The sequence below is a fragment of the Myripristis murdjan genome, chromosome 24 (assembly GCF_902150065.1).
Source record: "Myripristis murdjan chromosome 24, fMyrMur1.1, whole genome shotgun sequence".
Lineage (NCBI taxonomy): Eukaryota > Metazoa > Chordata > Actinopteri > Holocentriformes > Holocentridae > Myripristis > Myripristis murdjan.
In genome coordinates, this window is record NC_044003.1 from 16,504,487 (window position 1) to 16,526,986 (window position 22,500).

Here is a 22,500-nt window from a genome sequence, read left to right on the forward strand (position 1 = left end):
TCTCTAAACGGTGGCATGTCAACAGGATCCTTGTTGCAGTTGTCATACTACAAAAGAAGCAGCAGCCACCATTTCCTCTAGCGTGAATAATGCTACATAATGAGGTAAATATAAGCCTTTTGGACTGGCAGTGCAATAATTTGGCTAAAAGACTTGGATTATGCTGAATGAGCTGTTTGGAGAATGGACATTTTATTCCCTTTTTGTCAGTCTAAAGCACCACACCTCTTCCCCCCCACTTTGTTTGGGAGAAATCTGCAGTAGCTACCTTGCTGTGTATTTGATGGTTGTGTGAACTTCAGTGGAGTTTTTGACTGAGGTAGCTGTGATGAAGGTCACCCACATGTTGCAACTTGTCAGGGAGCCACAGAAAAGTAAAAAAAAAAAAAAAAAAAAAAAATTGTTTCAAACTTCTGCACAGAAAAGATGAACACCTTGGCATCCCTTTTCTGAAATATTCAAGGTCAGTTGGCAGATTTCGGTCAGAGTCTCTACTTTGAGTTGAGACCAGTTTTGAGGAGGTAAACAACCCAGTGAGCTGATGTGTGACCAGCACTGAAAAACACAGTGGGTCACATGACAATGAGGACATAGAGGAGCACATAGAGGAGTGGCAGCAATAAAACTCTGAGAAAAAAATAAATAAAATACAGCGGGTGCTCTGAATGACAAGTTCAAGTCCCATGTGAGGATCCTTCATCCAACTCTGCTCTAGTCCTTATATTTGAGCTTCTTTTGGGCATAAACAAGAATAATAGACCCTAAATGACCACGGTCGAATCCAACCAGGACTTTTTCTCCAGTTTCCCTGTTTTTACAAACAACGGTTTTAATAGCAGCAGCAATATTAGTACGATTAGATTAGATTAGATCATTGTGTTTACCTGAGGAAAGTCTCTGTATCCCAGCTGACATTCATTGCACTTCTCTCCTCTGAAGGCGTCCCGACAGAAGCAGCAGCCTGTGTTGACGTTACACTGCTGGGTCACAGAGCCTACCACACTGCAGCCACACTCCTACTCATACAAACACACACACACACACACACACACACACACACACACACAAACACATACATATTTAATCACAGGGCATAATAAAAGTAGAAGCGTTTGTCTCGGTGACTCAGCTCACCAGTAGTAGCACAGTGGAATACTGTCACATCGGTGTGTGTTTTGAGCAGGTGAATTTGGATGTCTGGGCCTCAGATAAATGAGTGTGTCCTGGACTTTTCAAACCAAGGAGAGGTATTTAATAAGCTGTCACTGTGTCCTCTTTCAAAGGTAGACACATTATTATAGTTTAGGAGATTCATAATTCATAAAAAAGTGGTCTGAAGAAAGAACATCTTGCACTACTCTTTTTTTCTTTTGTCAGTTTGATTTGTCATTCTTTTTTTTTTCTTTTTTTTTTACATTTCACTTTCATTTCCCATCTCCCGTACCAATCAGATCAATGAAACTATTCAGCTGTTTTGGCGAGAGTGATTCTAGTTGTTCCACTCTTTTTTTCAGTGAATGAATTAATGTGTCATTTTCCACTTCACACATCTTGTGGGACGACTATCCAAGTCAGTTCATGAAGGGAAAAACGGTATATACGGCTAAAGACACAGGGCAGTTTTCTTTACAAATTACCTCACTGGGAAGTATTAATCTCATCATTAAATTTGTCATTACTGAATGACAAATTTTCCGTTCTACTTGATAATACACTACCTGGTTATGTTCTGTGCTTTTTTCTTTACTCTCGAGGTTCTCTAGAGGACACTGTTATATTTTGGCCTTCTCTAATCTATTCTGTTCTGCTCTGTTGCACTGGATATTTTGTCTGTTCTGCTCTGTTCTGTTCTGTTTTACTTTCTTTTGTTCTGCTCTACTTTGTTCTTTTTCTTTTCTGTTCTATTTTATTGTTCCTGTTCTGTGCTGATATACTCCTCAAGATCAATCTATTGTCGAACTGGAGCTCACTTTCATGTTTGTGCCTCTAACTGCTAATAGTTTACCACTATTGTTGGCTTCTAATAGGTTCCAGTTATTGCTGCCTCAGGGCCCCTTGGTGAGGAAGTTTTAGTACAAAAGTAATACTTTTCAAACACTCTGAACAAACTCTCATCACTGGAAATGAGAACAAGAGTGACAGAGACTTGGGGATAGAAGGAAGCAGAAAAAAGTGCAATAAAGAGGAGAAAAGGCCATGTAAACAAGGGTGATAGTGCACAATGGAATGAAAAAAGAGGACCAGACAGAGAAGGATACAAATTAATAGATACAACACATTACATGGTACTCAGTCTGAAATAGCAGATGAAGGAAAGTGGTGATAAAGAGGAGATCTGGACAAGAGAGGGATGAAAGAGAACGGGAGGGCAGGAAAGGGAGAGAAGAGAACAGAAGAATGGATTCAAAAAGGAGAGAGCAATGGAAAGTGAAGACAAGGAAATTAAAAAGAAAAGCAATAGAGAAGAAAGACAAACAAAGTGAAGAGCATAGAGTAGCGATGAGACAGCGGGCTTATAATAACATTGTTTGAACTGAAAGATTACATGGGCCTTTGCTGGGTTGGGAGGAAAAATCTACACAAAACATGATATTAAAAAAAATGTGCAAGTTGTTTTTTTTTTTTAACCACCAGAGATGATTTTCCCCAATTCATAGGAAGTGAAGACTCACCTGAAATGATTCAAAAATTACTTTAATAACTTTTAAGCTATTAATGTAGAGAATTAACAAAAAAAAAAAAAAAAAAAAAAACATTAAAGGGTAAAGTAATAAAGAGTAATAAAACATTTATTACTCACAGGTGTGTGCTTTGAATAATACAAGTAACACACTATTTCTCACAATAGTGTAGGCTAAAGCAATGGTTTTCAAAGTTGGGTCCGGGGACCCCCAGGAGGTCCTTGACGTGCATCCTGGTAGGGCTTCAGCGAAATGAGGAATAATTTAATCTTACTATTACTACTATTATCTACTTCACATAAAATGTTATGATACCAAAAGAAAAAAAAAATGCATGCGTGATTATTTCAACATCAGTCCCATCTACTTATTAGTGTTCAAGTATGGCATCTATCACAAGTGACGATATGTTTTCATGTCAGGGCCTTCAAGATAAATCACTTGAAATGGACGTCCGTGACATAATGAAAGTCAACTTAGGACCCCAGGGCAGTTTTTTGCCTTTTAATGTGTGTACAGTTGTGGCATTCTGCAGTACCTTGCATCCTGTCATGATGTCGTGGCCCCAGTGGTTGGGAGCACAGCGGTCGCACCTCTCACCAACAGTGTTGGGGGGACAGACGCACTGGCCTGTGTTAGCATCACAGTTATTCCCCACATGGCTGCATTCACAAGCTGGAGGAGAAGAGAGAGCGGTGAGAAGGTGAGAGGATGAAAGCAAAGAGGAGAGGAGATAAAAGAGGACAAGTGCAAAGAAATAGGATGATCGGTAATAATATGTCTCATCCAACCCACACAGAGTGATAAAGGTTTAATGCTCCCCTTCAGTGATCTCACCAACCATTTAAAGGTTTCCAAACAAACCCCACTTACAAATCACTGGTTTACAAAAATAGCACTTAGCTGATTTTTGGCAATTTAAACCAACACGGCTGTCCAACACCTTTACAGCGGAGACAGGGTATGGTCTGTTTCTATGGGTACATTTTTCCTAATGATGTGGCTGTGCTCTCAAACAGCGAGATGCTAGTTAGTTTAACAACAATTGCGCCTGCCTGTTTTGAACACATGGGATGGAAAACAGGACATCAGCTTGTCTCATCTTTTGTGGCCCACTACACAAGGACACCTTAAGGACACATTTTATTAACGCTGTGTGAACCGGCCCCTCTAGGAGTGGCTTTAATTCATCAAATTGAAATTGTAAAATTGAGAAACACTCTCTTTATCTTTATGCTATTATTTGACACATACCGTGAAAGCAAAATATAAAAGAGGAAGGGCTGTTTATTAACTCTAAGGTGAACATTCAACTGCTTACTTAATTACATGGTCTAATCCACCTTTGTAAATCTTGCATCAATACATTTAAATGAAGCAGGTCCCATTTGATAGGAATTTGAAAGGATAATTTATTTAGTCACTGCAAAATGGTTGAGAGTAAATAAATGAATGGCTTAAGTTGGTTACGGTAAGACACAGTCAAATCCCCCACAGACTTCAACACCCATAATCCCCCAGTGTTACCCAAATTCAATCAATTTATTCGGTGCCAATTAACAGACTTACTCACTCACTACCATTCGCCTGCAAGCCATCTTCCGACAGTCACAGAAGGCTCTGTGTGTTTCTCACTATGTGTGTTTGTTAAATTTAATTTTTAATGCCTGTGAAATGGCGGTTCGTTTACAAAAACTCTTTGGTAATCAAATGCACGCTTTATTTGAAGGTAATGAAATTTGTCTTTGCCTTGACTCTGAGAAACTATACATACACATCTATGCTCTTGAGACAACTCATATTTATCCTGACCTACAACTGGAACAGTGGACATTTGCAGGTGTATTATTACTGCAACCTGATCATGGCACCATGGTAGGTGAATCAAAGCATATAATTCCCAGTTGTACGTTTTATTTCAGCAATGTTTCCTCCTTTTCTGGCTGGCTGAACCCTGTTCTTCTTGGTTGTCAATAGCTGTTGGCATCAATAATATACTGCACCAGGAGATATGTGGGGAAAGCTATTCATATTCAGACTTGTGATGCGTGGATGCTTAATCCTCATTTTGGGCAGCACAACTAAATGTTGAAACCACAAGTTTGCACCACCTGCTGCATGAGATGCCAAGTTTTTAGTGCATAGGATTTACAATAAGTCTCTTTAATTCCTTTAAAAAAATCATTTGTCTTTAATTTCAAGAAACCAGCCTCAAATGTAAGCTTAAAAAAGGGAATACAGGGTTTTCAGATTACATAACAACACCCTCTGGCAGCTAGAGTGGAGGTCTTCAGCTTGCAGCAAGAACTGACAAAAACTGATTTTTTGTTTCTAAATGTAAAAGCTAGACAACAGGGTTCATTAGACAAGGGAAATTTCTGTGCTGACTGACTGATTGGGAAGTCATCATTTCATCACTGATATATCTGACTGATTGGTATTTAGATGTCAGTTTGTTAGTTAGAATTTCATAGTATCTGGTTGGCACATCTGAACACTCAATAAATCAAATAAAAATTGTGCCCCTTTGCTATGTGCATGTATTGCATTTGCTACACTGATCTTAAAGGCAGGCAGCTCACCATTCATAAAAATGTCCACATAGATCATTACTGTCCTCCAGTATAGCTGCTTCTTTCCTGATCAGGGATATGGATAACACAAGCCTCCAAATATGACAATGTCACCTCCTTCACCTGCTCAGACAGCTCATACAACCACTTTGGTCTTTTTATACAAATTGCAAGTGGGGCTGTTAGACTCTGCCGTGGTCACACTAGAAATAGGAAGAGCAAGATTCGGTAACACTTTCTATGAAGGTCTATTGTATAATGCATTATGAGCGCATTCATAAGGCATTATAATGCATTTATAATGCGTTATAAAACATGTTATAAATGTTCATAATCGTGTATGACAACTTATAACAAGGTTTATAAATGATTATAAGTGGTGGATATAATGTGTTATAAGCTCATCATTCATAATGTTTTATACCTTCATGGCAAAGTGACAACAGTGTTTTATGGAAGAATCTGAAGTCCTGGGTGGTATACCATGTTATAACTACCAGTTATAAAAATAATATGAACTGCTGTAACACATCATAAGAAATAATAAATGCTCAAATTCTGAAATGGAATAATACCTTAGTATCATATAATTGCTAATAACCTTACACAATGCTGTCACTTTACTTAGAGCTCACAAAGTCATCCTATAGCACATTATTGATGTTTATTAGACATTATTCCAGAAGTGCTGACACTTTACTTTAAGCTCACAAAGTCATTATTGATGTTTATAAGGTATTATAAGGGTTAGTATTATAAGGTATTATTCCATTATTCCATTTCAGAATTTGAAATGGAATAATGATGATGGAATGAACTAACCCTAACACTGTTGTCACTTTGCCATGAAGGTATAAAACATTATGAATGATGAGCTTATAACACATTATATCCACCACTTATAATCATTTATAAACCTTTTTATAAGTTGTCATACACGATTATGAATATTTATAACATGTTTTATAACGCATTATAAATGCATTATAATGCCTTATGAATGCGCTCATAATGCATTATACAATAGACCTTCATAGAAAGTGTTACCCAAGATTCTTTTGCATGCCTGCACGACATAGGTAGTACCAGATACTGCCCCCCCAACTCCCTCCTAAGTGGGTTGAAGCACAGTGAAAGGGTTGTGTTTTGGTGTTGTTTGGTGTTGCAATCAGCGTGGATAGCGATACATTTGAAAATGGGTACACAGAAGAGAGCTTTTTTGTCTTTGGGGTTTAGAATCTGCACAGAAGTGTCACAGAGAACTGATGGGACAAAACGATGGCCTCCTCCATGCTTGATACTCAAACACAGGCAGTCTGGCACTGTGCCTGCACTGTGTGCCCCTCAGAGGCCAACATGGCACTACTGGAGCTCGGAGCCACAAATTTAAGGGCTAAAGTTCACCAAATCTGGACTCAAGGAGAAGCTGTTATGTTAATTAATTTTGCCGCCTGCTGTGAACTCTCCTGATTCCATGATTGCAGCAATTTCATTGAAATATTGCTGTCATTTTACCAAGTGACCACTTAGTCCGTACAATGACAGCCAAGTTGATTTGATCTGGGGTCTAAATGGACAACAAGATGGCAACATAAGAGAAATCTGAGATGACTGAAAAATAAATATACAATTAATCCACAGATACAACCAAATATGGTGCAGGTATATAGATAGACATGAAAGATTTTTGTCTATGGATTTCACACCATCGGATCTTAATCAGACCTTCATTTATCTGGATGCTGCTGATTATCACAGCTACGCCTTATCTACTGTCAGTATAATTATTTGTATTGAATGATTATTTGTAAGAAATCAGTTTAAAACACAAGAATACTGACGCCAGAGTTGAGGTTATGGACAGATTCAGCAAGTAGGTGTGTCTTCAAATCAAGCAAAACTAAACAGAATCAAATAAACAAAGGCGGAATTCACTGGGATTTTAATACCTGTTAAGCAACAAAATTGGTTTATTCATTTTCACAACTCATATTAGACTCACACCTCATATTTTACAGAAGACTATTCTCCTTTTCTTTCTTTTCCTCAAAATCCTGTTATGTTCACTTGACTTCCCTCACCTCCAGGGAGTGCAAGAGCAGCTTGTTGCAAATCAGATTCTTGTATAACTTGAACACTTAATAAGATAAAAAATAATAATAATAATAAAGAAATAAATAAAGATTATTATGAAGATAACCTTGTGATGTGAACAATGCTGTGTGGAGCTTTGTATTCAGCCCCCACTGTATTGTTGTAACTTAATTTTGAATGGGCCCCGCTGAGAGGTGGAGGACTTTCAGTAAAGCTGTGGGACTTGAGTGGGTGGGTGGGGTCACTGGGGTAAGACTCATGTAATAATTATTATAATAAACTGTAATTACTGAAAAAAAAGTCAATAGTGTAATTACAATTTTCAGAAATTAACTAAATGTGCAGGATCATACTTTAGGTCACCGATAAATATGTTTTATCTCCCTCATACTGTCACACAGTGGAAGCAAAGACAGGCACACACACACACACACACACACACACACACACACACACACACATGCAAACACACATGCTGTGACCCCCCTTTGTTTTCTGCCATGCACGCTGATTGTAACAAGCCTGTTGTTTAAAAAGAGCTTGGCCTTACTACAAATTGGCTAAAAATGTATTGAATTGGTTAAAAATGCTTTCCAGTTCAAACACTGTAAATATTAAAATCACCAGCTCTTTTGCTTGTTCACCAGCCAGGATACATAAGAAATGGTTCCGCTCCATAATTTAATGGTTTAAGTTCATTATTATTCTGTGTGTTTCACTTCAAAGAGGCTGGTATCACTCAGCAGTTCATTTTTCCTGGCAACATTTCAGTGTCCACTGGAATTTGTCTCACAGTTTTGGCCTTCTTTCTCTCCATCTTTTCTTTATTTGTTTCTTTCTTCATGTTTGCATGCTGTGTGTGTGTGTGTGTGTGTGTGTGTGTGTGTGTGTGTGTGTGTGTGTGTGGGTGTGGGTGTGTGTGTGTGTGTGTGTGTGTGTGTGTGTGTGTGTGTGTGTGTGAACACTGCCACTGAAAGCCGTAGCTGACAGCCTTTTGTTGATGTTTCATAACCTTGGAAGCAATGGCTAAACCATTTATAATAGACTGTGTACTGTCAAAAACACACCGCCATTAGTGGCAATGGCAAAATCAACCACTTCTTTATTATGAAAGCTAACATTTTAGAGATATGAAATATGAAGTTTCTGCAGAAAACGAAAGTTCTTTGTTGTGAAGCTGTAGGCTCAAATGGTGTTGTTGCGTCCATGTAAAAGTGGAACAAAAGAAATGCCTGTGTTGACAAAATATTTTTTAAATGTTCAGCAGGACTCAAATGTTAACTAAAGCCAGCGGCTAAAACTAATAATTTTCTCTCTTCTAAATGAGCATTTTAATTTTTTCCTGCTTCAAGGTAAAAAAAAAAAAAAAAAAAAGTAAGCTTTGCAGTAATTATGAAGAGGATAAATACTCTTCCAAATGACACCCATGCATTTTGGAAATTACAAAATAAATTTTTAAATAGGCTTGATGGAAACGAGGGTCATGTACTGTAACTTCCCCTGTACGTAGAGAATTTATGTAAACTTGTAAAATGAAAAAGAAAAGCACTGCAGAAACACCAGAGTAATGAAGTTGCTGTAGGCAGCATATTGAGATTGTAGCTGTTGCTTGTATGTAAGTCACACTGTACCTGCAGCACCAACCCACATGCTTTCATTTGACTGCTGTTTCCAGTGGATGGTGCTCTATTTTCTGCTCTATGGAAGTCAGGGTGAGGCCACTTAAAGGTGGAGTCAGAGATTCTCAAGAGAAAGATTGCTGATATTTGAAATGAACAGCCAGATCTACTGTCCCTCTCACAAGCTTACCTACCTTCATTCAGTGCAGACACAAAATGGCGGGTCGTGTCTAGATGGTAACCCTAGATTGAGGAAACTCTCACACACTCTTGCACATGTGCACTTGATTCAACACAGTAGTGCTTTACTCTGCCCTGACTGTAACCTTAACCTTAACCTTAACCCTAACTGCACTCACAAGAGCTTGAACGCAGATTTGCAAGACTTTCAGAAATTTTGGATTGCCATTGCTGAATGTGCTGATCTCAAATATCAGTGATCTTTTACAGAATCATTGATTCCACCTTTAACAGTTAAGAAGGGCTGCATGTTCAGACTTGATAACAGGCAAAGACAGATAGATGTCTTGTTTAAAAAATGAATCTGACTTTCATGTTCACTGTTATGTTCAGGTAAAAAGGGTCTAAAAAAATGGCAATAATGAGATGATAAAGTGTCATAGACAGCAGTGTTTCCAATGGTGGTACTGCAGTCCAGACACACACACACACACACAAACACACACACACACACACAGCAAGTGTACACTTACGTGTGCAGCCACCCTCCTGGAAGTTGAAATATCCTCGCGAGCAGCGGTCACATTTGGGTCCGGTGACGCCAGGCTGACACCGACACTGACCATTCTCATCGCAGTCAAACGACTTGGAGCCAAACGAGTTACAGTGACATGGAACACACACTCCGCCCGTGGTGATGCCGTGCATCTCAGGCTGGACACACACAGTTAGACAAAAGGAGAAGGGAGTTATTACTGCAGGTGAGAGGAGCTAGAGGAGCTAGTGTGAAACAAGTTGCAGTCATGCTCAAACAACTTGGAGACAAAAAAGTCACAAGGACATGAGAGGAGCTGCAGACTTGTGGCTGGAGATGGAAGGAGAGCAGGAGCAGGAAGAGAGGAGTGAAAATTAGGGGCAGAGTCTTTTGCTCCTCTTGTATGAAAAGAGGGAGTGAAAGACAAGGAGAGAATGGATAAAATTACAATGCAATACAATACAACTTGGCTAATCACAAATTATTATTCCACAATGCAAAAACACCACAGCACTGCAAGACATCACAAAAAACCCAAACCATTACAAAAGACACAGAAACTCATGACAAATAAATAAACAAATAAATAAGCGACTACTGACATCTTTCCAGTCAGGTCAGTTTGCAGTGTTTGACCTGGGACGGGAATAGGATCCAGTGTGATTAAATTGAATTTACTGGCAAAACATCAAGTTTTTTTCTGAAGAAATCCTGAGTGGCCTGAAACATTGTCTAAAAATAAATAAAATGCCTACCACATAGATAAGTGCGCAGGCTTACATGCTTCAAAAAATCATGAAGTCCATTATTGTCATCTTGAACCGGAGTACATTTGGAAACAAAATCATGAAAACAGACCCAAACGCCCTATTCTAGCTGCAGTAAAGCACCTTATGTTCCACTCTGCTGTTGCATTGCTGTCTTTGCTTATGTGTAGATTTTTCCTCAGTTCAAAGGCCGCTTAAAAACCTGGATTGACGCCAGCGTCTGGAAATGCCTCCCAGTTACTGCCTGGGAAATAAAAACACACTCGCATGCATGTTAGTCCATTCAGTGTGTTTTACCCCTTTAGCTAAGTCAGCTGTCAAACTAATGTTAAGCAATCTTCTGAAATGCTGCAAAAAAATAAAAGTAAAATAAATAAATAAATAGAAAAACAGCATGTGAGAGAAAATGGAAGCAGCCTTTTAAGAGATGATTGGCACCGGGGAAGTTGGTGTTGTTCTTAAATGTCAGCTAATGCCGGTCACATTTCATGCTGTCTGAAGACCAAAACAAAGAAATGCAGTTAGCATTGTTAGCAATGTTAGCAATGCATGAAGTAATGACTGTGATGGGTCGTCACTTGAGTGTGGCATTTTTTTTTCTTGTTTTTAACAGAAAATTAGTCCATCAGAGTTTATTTCACAAATGCATTTCTACCACATTAATTATTTACTGCCAACACACCTTTCTCCCTCTAGTGAATGTAAAATCTTTGATTCTCAGCAGTGATGAAGTTTTATAGAAAGTTGCCATTTTCATTTGATTTTTCCACTTCTGTGCGTACTGAGTTGAATTAAAACACCTGGATGGAAACCATGGTACAGGCTGTGAGTGTGATATTCAGTGTGTCATATTAAAGTGTTTCACATGTTCTCATCAGGCAATTTGTTGAAGATCATGTGTCATGCCATTCAAACACACTAAAAATATACCATGTTTGAATATCACCCCAATAAGTACATCTGCAGTGTGTCTGAACCCTGTTTTACACCTGCATGTCTTTCTGTGACACGCCTCAATCTCTATATTAGCAAAATCTACAAACACACACACAATCATGCTGCTGAGACACACCACGGTCATTCACGTGCAGTGTGTGTTACCCCTGTCTTAGGCCTGTACGCCCCCCTGGGACACCCCCCTGAGCGGGACCCGCCCCATCTCTGCTGGACAGTTGCCACTGGAATGCGCTCTACTGGCCGCCGTGTTTCCCGCCTCTCGTAACCTTGGCGACGCAGGTCACAGCGCCGGCCCACATAACCGGGGCGGCATATGCAGCGACCCTCGACATCACAGCGCTGAGAGAGAGACCCCTGAGGGCTGCAGTGACACGACACACACTCCTGACGCTCAGCGTCCCACCAGCAGTTAGGCTGGACCAATCACACCGCAGAGGGACAGACAGGGGTCCAATGAGAATGAGGAGGCAGGACATTGTTCAAATTAAAAACAACAAACCTACAGTAAATATGCTGTCGAACATGAATGATACAAATAAATGGCAAATAAAAGAAAACAATAACAATTACATTATTATTGTTGTTACTATAATTTTGTTACATTTATACTCATAACTCTAGTAATAAAAGGGAAAAATAATACCAACAAACAACCACAAGTAGAAAATTATATAGCACAGACCTACACAACAGTAATAAATTGATACGAATATAAATATATATTGAAAAGGTAAGCTTTTGTGTGACATCTCAACAGAGTGTCTCTCCATCATTGTCCCGGAGAAGTCTTGCATGTTTTTTGCTTGTTTCTACCTAACAGGTGACTTGACATGGCAAAACTTGAAGACATGTTGTGAATATTGACAATATTTCTACAGTACACTGAGCAGAAAAGATCTGGAAACCACTACTCTCAGTTATACCTATTGTATATTTTAATATAATACTAGTTGTCATAGTAATATTGTCAGTAGTATCGGAGAGATGTTACAAAACTTTAACTTGAAGAAAACCAAAGCCTAAATCAGCTTATGCCCGACCCTACACCCATCACATTGCTAGTTAGCCCAATGATACCTTCGTTGTAGCCTAAAGTGACTTGCAAAAATAAAACACCTTACATATAAAAACACAGTCACTCAAAAAAAGATTTGGGGGTTCACACAACACAGCACAAAACATTCTAATGCTTCATAATTTCAGACACGACTATCAACAAATGAAACTAAGGAAGAACAAGGAGAAAAATAAAATTTACCTCTGCTTACCACACCAACAGAAACCACCTGGACAAGGTTGCCCACTCTACTGGGAAACTCTACCCACTGAACCACAGGTAGACCAAATCGGTATTCAGTGGGAGATACTGCACTGTTATGTTGTTTCATCTCCCTTTTAAAACCAGTTATAGTTGTTGTCTGTGTGACCTGTCATGGCAGACTATCTGATGCTTTCATTGCTCTATACATTACTGAATGTTGCAGTGCACAGGTTTTTGGAAGGGTTAGGGAGTAGAGGGAGACTATGTGATGCATATCTGAGATTATGGGAGATTTCCTTCCAGCTATATGAGAGGTTTAGCATTACATTTAACAACATTTGAATTGTGGGGTCTTTTGCTGCTTGCTCTCACAATGTAGTTAATTTTAGCTTGTGATAAACTATTTTTTCAGGCTCAGATCAGGTTGATCTTGACTTTTTGAATCCAATCAAAGCTCTATTTGCGACCTCAGGCAATGAAATTTGTTTTTTCGTCTGAGGTCATCACAAAGCTCAAAGCTTCTAAAACTGAGGCACCGACACAGATCATAGTGGAGCGTCAGTATACCTACCATGCACTCGTCACATTGTCGTCCAACCACATGTTCTCGACAATGGCACTCGCCCGTCTCCTTATTGCACACCTCTGATAGAGAGCCGTTGCTGTGACACTGACAGGCTGCAGGGGAGGACAGGACAGCAGAGAATAAATCACATGGCTACCGAGAACATTTAATATTAGTTATCACCTTGTAATGGGAAAATTTCCAGCTGAAGAAATACCTCATGATAGCAAAGTTCAACAATAACATGTCTGCGAGTGTGTTTACTTCACATGGTAGACTGGATAAGAGCTCATATCCTGCTTAAGGTCTTATTCAGGATTAGCTATTGATATGCACTTTCATATCCTGCTCACTGCACTTTAGAGAAAATCCTCTACTCTCCAAATAGATTCTTCAATCTGGTGGGTTGGCTTTGTTTTGCAAGATTATTAAAATTGCACTAGGCGAGACTTTTATGCAAAAAGACACCCGTATTATCAGTCCAAATCACAAAGAGAGACTACAGCGGGGAGGTGAGTCCCATTTCCCACTGATTTCAGCAATGCCGATGTGCCCTGCTTGACCAAATTAATTTCTGGAGCTGGATATGATCTCATCACAGGCAGGAAATCCTATAAGCACACATGAAATGATGACTTGAACCTGAAAAAAAAAAAAAAAAAAAAAAAAAAAAAAAAAACACTAGAGAGTGTGCTTTCTAGCTACACAGACAGCCACCCTCAACAACTCCCACCAGTCACAAACAAGGAAACGTTTAGGTGCACTGGGGTCACTTCACTGATGTATGTCACATTACGCGATTTGTGGATAAGGAAGTCCATCAAAGTTATAACTTCGGAAATTCAAACGGTTGCTGCCATATGGGATGACTAAAGTGCAGCTTTTAATACTGTAAGGAAAACAAACCATATATCACTAGTAACTACAGTAGCGCTTTATGCTTTTTCAGTTTCTGGCACGGAAAATGTTGCTATGACTACATTAAGAGCAACATTCTGTTAATGAGCTTCCTGTGGTTTTCACACCTTGTCAGTGACAACGGTTATGGAAGTATCAAAACCTGCCCACACACACAACCTTTGTAATCTTTCCACAACTCTCTGCCTCGCTCTGTCTGTCACTGTGATGCTTAGTTTGACTGCAACTTTCATTTTAAGTTTGCATGGGTGCTCGGATCCCGCTGGGGAATAAAAACAGACACACCCACACATGCCAATCAGCCCTTTAGATATACAATTAAAAACTTGAACATCACAGCGCCCATCTGGTAGAAGGGCTGTCAGATACACACACACACCACACACACACACACAATCTCTCTCTCTCTCTATCTCTCAAACATTTACTATGGTGGCATACATCACATCACATCACCTCACATCACATCACACACACACACACACACACACACACACACACACACATACTTGTAGTGTGTTTAACTTCTTGCCACTCTCCCCTGTTAGAAGCAGAGAGACAGAAGGACAGACCTGAGTGTGGGAGACAGTGAGAGAGGGGGGTACAACAGATGTCTGCACATACAAACACACGCACACATACAGATATACACATAGAAACACATACAATACATCTATTTCTTGTTGTTCACACAAATGCAAAGATGCACACATGCCTTCACATGCACACCCACTCAGGCACACACACACACAGATGAACGCACACACACACACACACACACACATTCATGCATGACAGAGCAACATACACTTATACAGTGTATTTATCTCTGTCTCACACTCGTACTCTCTCTCACACACTCTCTCATCCCCCTGGCTTCACCCTTTGGGGACCATCTGGACTCCATTCTGTCAGTTGCTACAATGCAAGCCTTGTTGTGGGATAAAATGTTGCTTTTTTACAATCCTGGCCTTGTTGGTAGATGGAATAATTTTTTACAACATGAAATACTTTTTGTTCTGTTACCAAATAATACGCAATCTGTTGTCATATCACCAAACTGGAGGCACAGCCGGAGTTAAACTCTATTCCGTAGCCGCAATGAAGGTCACCCATCCTGAATATGTGCCTTGGAGAGCTGGATTTAAAAGAATAAAGCAGCCATCAGGAAAAAAAAAATGTTCTTATTACAGTTTTTTTTTTTTTTTTTTTTGTCATTTGTTCCAACACCACAACAACAGAAATATAAGTGAGTAAAATTTCATTATTATAGCACTTGTCAAAACCTAGGTTACAAAGTCCTCATACTGAGACTAGGAGGTTATCTGGAATACCTGAATGCATCACAAAGCTAATTTATGACTTGTGAAGTGAGAACAGGCGCTTACAGGGAGCACTTGTTCAATTGCCTTGATCTTTCCATTCTGTGTCAACCTCTATCATCAGCTACATGTTTTCACCCAGAGGACTGCAACCAGCCCTGTGATTTTTTTTTTCTTGCCTTTTTCCAATCATATCTGTCCAGGGATGGTTGGCTGAGAGAGCACGCTGTTTCCTTGCAGCACCTTTACAGTTCCACACTTTCACAGCTGTGACTTCTGCTGATGGCCACAGGGCTGCTCTACTAGAGGAATTTGGGATTAAGGGGATTGATCAAGAACATCTCAGACGTAGTTGTTGAGTGGGAGGCGAGTGTGTCTCCCTTGGTTCCCCCACTCAAGCCGGTCTTGGATTTGAAGCAGCGACATTCCGGCCGCAAGCTTCTTCATCCTCTTCAGACTGCTGTCGTCATGTTAGACGAACTGGAACCGGCACGCGTGGCGCTGACGATCATGCTGACGATCACACAGTGTCACTTTGGCCACTCGTTTTGCCTGTTCTAAAGTTTTAAGTAAAGCATTACTGATTGCCTCAATGCTTGTCTGCCAACCTTATATAGCAGAGCATTGCTCTGTGACTCACTGTCTGTGGGAGCTATCTATTTTTGTGACAAACAGGCCACTGGCTGTATTTTTAAATATTACACCACAGCAATCGGTACAATCACGCTATGCTGTTCACCCTTTGGAAAAATACATCAACAGGTAATCAAAACAAACATGATGCCAAAGCATAGAGGAATCATATGCCCAAACATTAAAGATGTCAAAAGTTATGTAGGAAAATTACACTTGAGAATCCAGAAATAAGAGCTGTAACATTTCACAAATGGCTTTTATGCTTAAAATGTATCTAACATACAGCCAAAATGGAAACCCATGTTCTGAAACAAAGTTTGCCTGTTTACAAACAGGGTTCCTACATATTTTCCATTCCGAAATCCCTTTTCAAGACCTACATCTCCAGACATATCGCTGGATTTTTCTTTCAGACCATGTTTAATATTTCAGACTACTCATAGCTACATGTTTATCGTGCATGTAAACACTTCAACTGTTACATGTGCTGGCGGCTTCATCACAAATGATCAGACCCAAAAATGATGAAACACCGGGTGCTGATGATGCTTTCACAAGATCCCTGTGGTTTTTCCATATGACTAATGATGGCAGCCTGGCCCATGTTAGAGATGTCGAATGACTTCACACACAGTTTGCACCATGCTCTTTCTCTCTTGTATGGTTCTTCAGCAAATAGTTTTTTAATTATTTTGGATAGGTAAGCCATCTTGTGGCCTTGGAAGGGATGCAGCAAAAAGTGTCACCATTGATTTGCGCGCTGTAATATGGACAGGTGATTCAGTCACTCTGCCCCACCCACTAAACAGAAACCATTTTTCAGCTGGCTGCTCCAAATGTGAACAAAATCAAAATACACTGCTTGTGTGATTGATTAATTCATTATTCTAATTACTGATTCAGGCCTTTTGGAAAATTGCTGTATAGAAGAAACAAACAATAGTCTGGAAACACAAATACCTATCCAGACTTTCTCCTTTTTATCCAGACCTGGAAATGATCAAAATCATATTCCATACATTTTCATAGCTCTCCAGACAGCGTGGGAACCCTGTACAAAGTCAAATCAAACTTTCTTGCCTTCCTCCAGCGAACACAACACCCCTTGTTTCAAGTGTCAACTGTCAGTCATGGAAGAAGTATAATTCTATTATTGAACTAAATCCATTCTTTCCAGTGACTGGACAAAAAGTGTGACTGTGCAATTCACAGACCTCCTAAACTAATTGCAAAGTCCCCCTATGAAGAAAAGCAGTGAAGAGAGCTGAATGTTTTTTTTTCTCCCTCTCTCTTATCACAAATGACTGTGTTATACTTGGACAATCAAGCCATTTTGGATTCCCAAACTGAATTAAACTAAACCATTATTAGGGGAGCCCCAAAATGGCCATTGCAAAAAATGGCTGCAGATAGGAACTGCGACATCAAGAGAAAAGTAAAGGATTTTTACAGTCTAATAGCGCACAGATGGACTCAGCCTGAACTCTCCTGCTAAACTCAATAAAATTCATTAAGACTGGGAGCGACAGAGAGAGAGAGAGAGAGGGTAGACAGAGCAAGAGAAGTAGAGAGACAAAGATGGAGAGAGAGCGAAAGAGAGAGAGCAAGAGAGAGAGAGAGAGAGAGAGAGAGAGAGAGAGTTGTTGTGTTTTAATAATTCCTGGTGGTCTTTTGTCATTCTTACAGGATCGATATCAGCCCTCCGTCCCCTAGACGCTAGCAGCCGATCAGCTCTGTAGGAGAGCAATAGATCAGGCTGATTAATCAATAACCATTTAGCTGGGTGGAGAGGGGATACAACTACAGAACAATGAACTATCAAATACACATTAATACCCTCTGTCAGCCTGTCTACCTGCTTTTGTGCTTGTTTGACAGTTTATCTGTCTATTTATCTGTCTGCCTGTCCATCCGCCTGTGTTAGTCTTTCTGTTAATCTGTCTGTCTACCTGTTTGTCTGCCTCGGCTTGCCTGTCTGTTGGGTGAATGGCAGTGTTTTCGTCAACAGCACAGGTGTTAATAAAGATTTTCACAAACAAGCGCCATCTGTACGTCTGCATTCACTGCCATTTCTCTTTCTCTCTCTCTGCCTCGGCCTTTTCATCGCTCGCCTCTCTTTTTACAGGTATAGTTTTCATTCTCACTCTTAAACACAGCTGGCAGTCAGTTGGCCGCTCCGACATTACACCGCCCACTAGCACAGCTGCTTGCAGACATACGCGCACACACACACATGCATACAAACACACACACGCAAACACACACATTCCAGATGGTGGACGATCTATTCACTGTTTTAGTTAACTGATAGAAAGTATCGTTTAGCTGAAATTACGAGTTTTATAGAGGAAACCATAATGTGCTCTGTAACTTTTAGTTGCAGGGCTGTAAACACCACTCTGCATTTTGGTGCCGCCTGCTGAGACACTGATGCCCTTTTAGTGGCTTTCTTTAAATGATGATTTCCTGGATTATAGATGATGCTCGTCCCCTTTAAGTAAGTTGTTGAAATGTTGACAAAGATGTAATAAATTAAGTTCCACAAAAACAGTTCCACCTACCTAAGTCAAATTCTTCAAGAGCATTATTAGTACACAGAAACCTGAAACTAAAATATGTAACAGATTTACTCACACTTACTGTGTTTTAAAAACTGTACCCATGGACTGTATGATCACAGCGCCATTTATTTAATGAGATCTTGCCTTACTAGCGTACAGGGTTGCCACTGCGCTCTTACCCTCCTGGTGCCCAGTCCAAGCGAATATCACAGAAAGGAAGAAGTGGATCACACACAGGTCTGTCCATCAGCTAGTTAAAATCTTATATTCAGGTTTTTCAAGAATTTGCACAGAGCGCTTCCTTTATGAGATCTTGCCTTAAAATAATGCTACACTAATTAAATACAATAGCAAAATAAAATGCACCTCAATTCATTACACATGACTGCATACCAACATCTGCATTTGTTGTATGCTTATTTTTTGCTTGACATCTGTATGCGTGTCTACTTACGTTGGCAGTTTTTAGCAGTAATGGCGTCTCCATAGTAACCGTCAGCACAACTGTCACAAGCCACTCCTCCATAGCCTTGGCGGCAGCGCAGGCACTGGCCTGTGATTGGATCACAGCTGCGGGGTGTGGCAAGATCCAGGTTGCCATGACAATCACAGGGCTGGCAGGAGCCTCCTGGTACAGTGGGCTGCCCGAAGTACCCATTGGCACATCTGGGGGGCAGCAAAGGGAGACAATATTAATATATCAGTGATACTGTGTTAATATTTTGAATATATAAAAACATTCTGCCAGCTTCCAAAAAGCAAGCTCAACATTCTTTCACATCTTGCTCTCTATATCAAAGTTTCCATCAATGCTTTTTTATGCACATTTTGCCATATCGAAAAAAAAAAAGATATGCTTGATAGAAATGGCAAAAATCAAATAAAATCTGCAACATAAGACTAAACGTCTCTCCATTTGGTTGAGATGGATAAACCTTTTATCTGATATGAAAATAATGCTTAAGACAAAAAGATAATTTGGGATGGGATGCTGGTTTGCTCTTTGACCTCTGACCGCTGGCAGACAGAGCTGGCTGTCAGGGTTGATGAAACACCAACAGCTACGGGTGGGCAGATGAAGAAATCAAGACATTCCTTTGGCTCAAATATGCAAAGAATGGAACAGTGACATTAGACAGGAAACAGGAGACGCGCTTCTCCATCTTTGCCAAATTAAGCACATCCATGAACCCAGCAAACAAACCGGTTGCCTGTAGCAACGGTCAGATGTTGACATACTGTAACAGGATACATCAACATTTGGCACCCATGGGAGGACATGTTTGATTCATTTAAACAGATGTTATGGACACATCTTAATTCACAAGATTTTTTTGTTTGTTTGTTTGTTTTATATTTAAGTGAATTGCAATTAATTAAAATGTTTTAATGCACAACTTATGCAACAAAATACTCCCTTTACTGCAATTGGAAAAAATAGAGACTAGAAAATACTGTGGACTTTAGCTTCCACGTAGCAAAAGTTTACTACAAAAAGTACTACTACAACACACACACACACACACACACACACACACACACACACCGCATCATGCATACATTATATAGGCAAACTAATAATAATAATAACAATATGTTTATATGGCACTTATCAAGACAAAGTTGCACAGTGCTTCACAATGCAAACCAAGAACACATAAAACATAACATAGGAACACATAAAAACACAGCAATAAAGGAATAAAAGGACATAAAAGAATACAAGTACACCACATTAAAAATTAAAAATGGCAAAACCCATGATGAAAACCCAGATACCTAGATGTCATTCAACCATTCCTCATTTACCATCTTACCACAGTTTCACCATTCTTATACGCAAACTACTGTGTGATGTAGGCTGGTTAAAAACTGTATTGGAACCAGGCCAAATATAACACACACACACCTCATCATGTCACCTCAACTAATCGCAGGCCACCAGATATATAGATTTCGAGAGCAGCCAATGGCCCGCAGGCCGCACTTTGAGAATGCGTGCATTAAAAGAAGCCACTGACTCAGCTTGCCGTATTTTCCTCAGGCAGGCTGTTCAAGAGCCTCGGGGCTCTTCTTTCAAAAGCTCTGTCCCCCTTAGTCTTCAGCCGAGAGTCTGGAGCAGACAGAAGGCCCCTGGCTGAGGATCTCAAAGTGCGAGCAGGGACATATGGGGATAAAAGATCTGAGATATACTGAGGAGTCAGACCATGTAGTGCCTTGTAAGTAATTAAAAAGACATTAATATCAATGGTAAAACATACTGGAAGCCAATATCTAGCCTAAAACCAGGGTGGTGCATTCCAATCTGTTTACTCTGGTTAAAAGCTTTAATACACACAAACTACTGAAGGGCAGAAAACCTCAACCACACCACGATAAATATAAAAAGAAAAATTAAAAAAATGAGCTTTTAATAGAGATTAAAATATTTCAATCTAATGTCCTCAGGCAGTTTATTCCAAAACACACAGGTCCTCATTTACAAAAGCAAGCTCACCTTCAGATTTCAGTGGAGTGAAATATTCACAACAGAAATACATTAGTCAAACGGATGAAAGAAAATTCCAGCAAAGGCACAAAATTAATTTTGAACACGAGTGTCATGCCAGTTATCTGTCTGGCAGATAGATAAGATTGACAGACTCGCTACAGCAGTGTGGCTAATGAACACACACACAAACACACACACATACACATACACACACAGACACACACACACAAGCAAGTGCTGTGCTAGACAGAGGAGGAGATGAGACAAAATGTACGGCACATTTCAATAAGGATTATTAAAGTCACTCAAAGATCCCCTCTCTCTCTGAGTCTCAAATACAAATATTCCTCACTCTAAAACACACGCAAGCGCACACACACACACAGTTGTTTCAGTGTGATCCAGATATACAGGTCTCCCACTGTTGCAGGCGTTTGCTATCTGCTCATACATGTTATCTGTAGGAACTGTTATCTGCTTCTCTGTCTCTCTGTCTCCCTCTCTGTCTCTATCTCTCTCTGTCTCTCTCTACTATGTAAATTGTTAATTGATCTTGTGTGATGTAGATACAAAAGCAGAAAGCCTGGGAACTGAGCGTTTTGGGGGGAAATCATAAGAAAAAGAAGGAATCTTTCTCTTGGATATTTTTGCACATTCATTAACATGAACAGTAACATATTCATGGCTGCACATTGGTGGTTCCTGGGTGTAGCCACAGAAAACCAGATTTTGAGACTTTTGGAAACCAGAAAGAGAAAGAGAGAGAGAGATCCAAAAGTGTATATGAGAAAAAGTTTCAATACTTCCTTAACTGTAACGACTGAATGTTACCATTAATGCAGAATTTTCAATGCCAGAGAATCTAAACGCATAAAGATAATTACAATGTAGGAAGTTAGAAATGTCACAAGCACCATTTCTCGCTTTGTTGGCCCCAAGCGCCAGCACTGATTACTATTTGAATTTCCAAAAGCTTAAAGGACTTCATTACCCAGAAATCATGTGCAGGAACTTGATGTCAATGAACTCCACAGTCCTCAGGCTGTTCTTATTAGACCCTGGTAACATTTGGTTTTAACATCTGTCACGAGGAGTGTTGGGGGGGTGGTACTTTTAAAAGTGACTTGTTACATTACAACAAAAGTAACACATTACTTTAAAGAGTTACCTTGTGAAAAAGTAAAGTGTTAGAGTGTGTCAGTGTTACTATAAATAAGCCCTTTGCAATGCCTTGATTATTCTTAGAGCCTGTGTCTTAACATGATAGTCAAAGTATTGCACAGTGGGCTGTAATTAACTCTGCAGGGTAATAGCAGGAATGATAGACTTGTCCTTTTCAA

At 39.8% G+C, this 22,500-nt stretch overlaps 1 protein-coding gene across 1 annotated transcript in view; it reads right to left on the minus strand.

Annotated features, from left to right (window-relative positions):
* Window positions 1-22,500, minus strand: part of lama2 (laminin, alpha 2) — a 188,888-nt gene that overhangs the window by 87,096 nt on the left and 79,292 nt on the right. Inside the window, exons 19-23 of the mRNA XM_030047861.1 lie at window positions 19,124-19,335; window positions 13,239-13,345; window positions 9,681-9,861; window positions 3,220-3,356; window positions 885-1,016 (exon numbers count right to left, since the gene is read on the minus strand). Coding sequence (XP_029903721.1) covers window positions 885-1,016; window positions 3,220-3,356; window positions 9,681-9,861; window positions 13,239-13,345; window positions 19,124-19,335 — 769 coding nt within the window. The remainder of the gene's footprint in view (window positions 1-884; window positions 1,017-3,219; window positions 3,357-9,680; window positions 9,862-13,238; window positions 13,346-19,123; window positions 19,336-22,500) is intronic.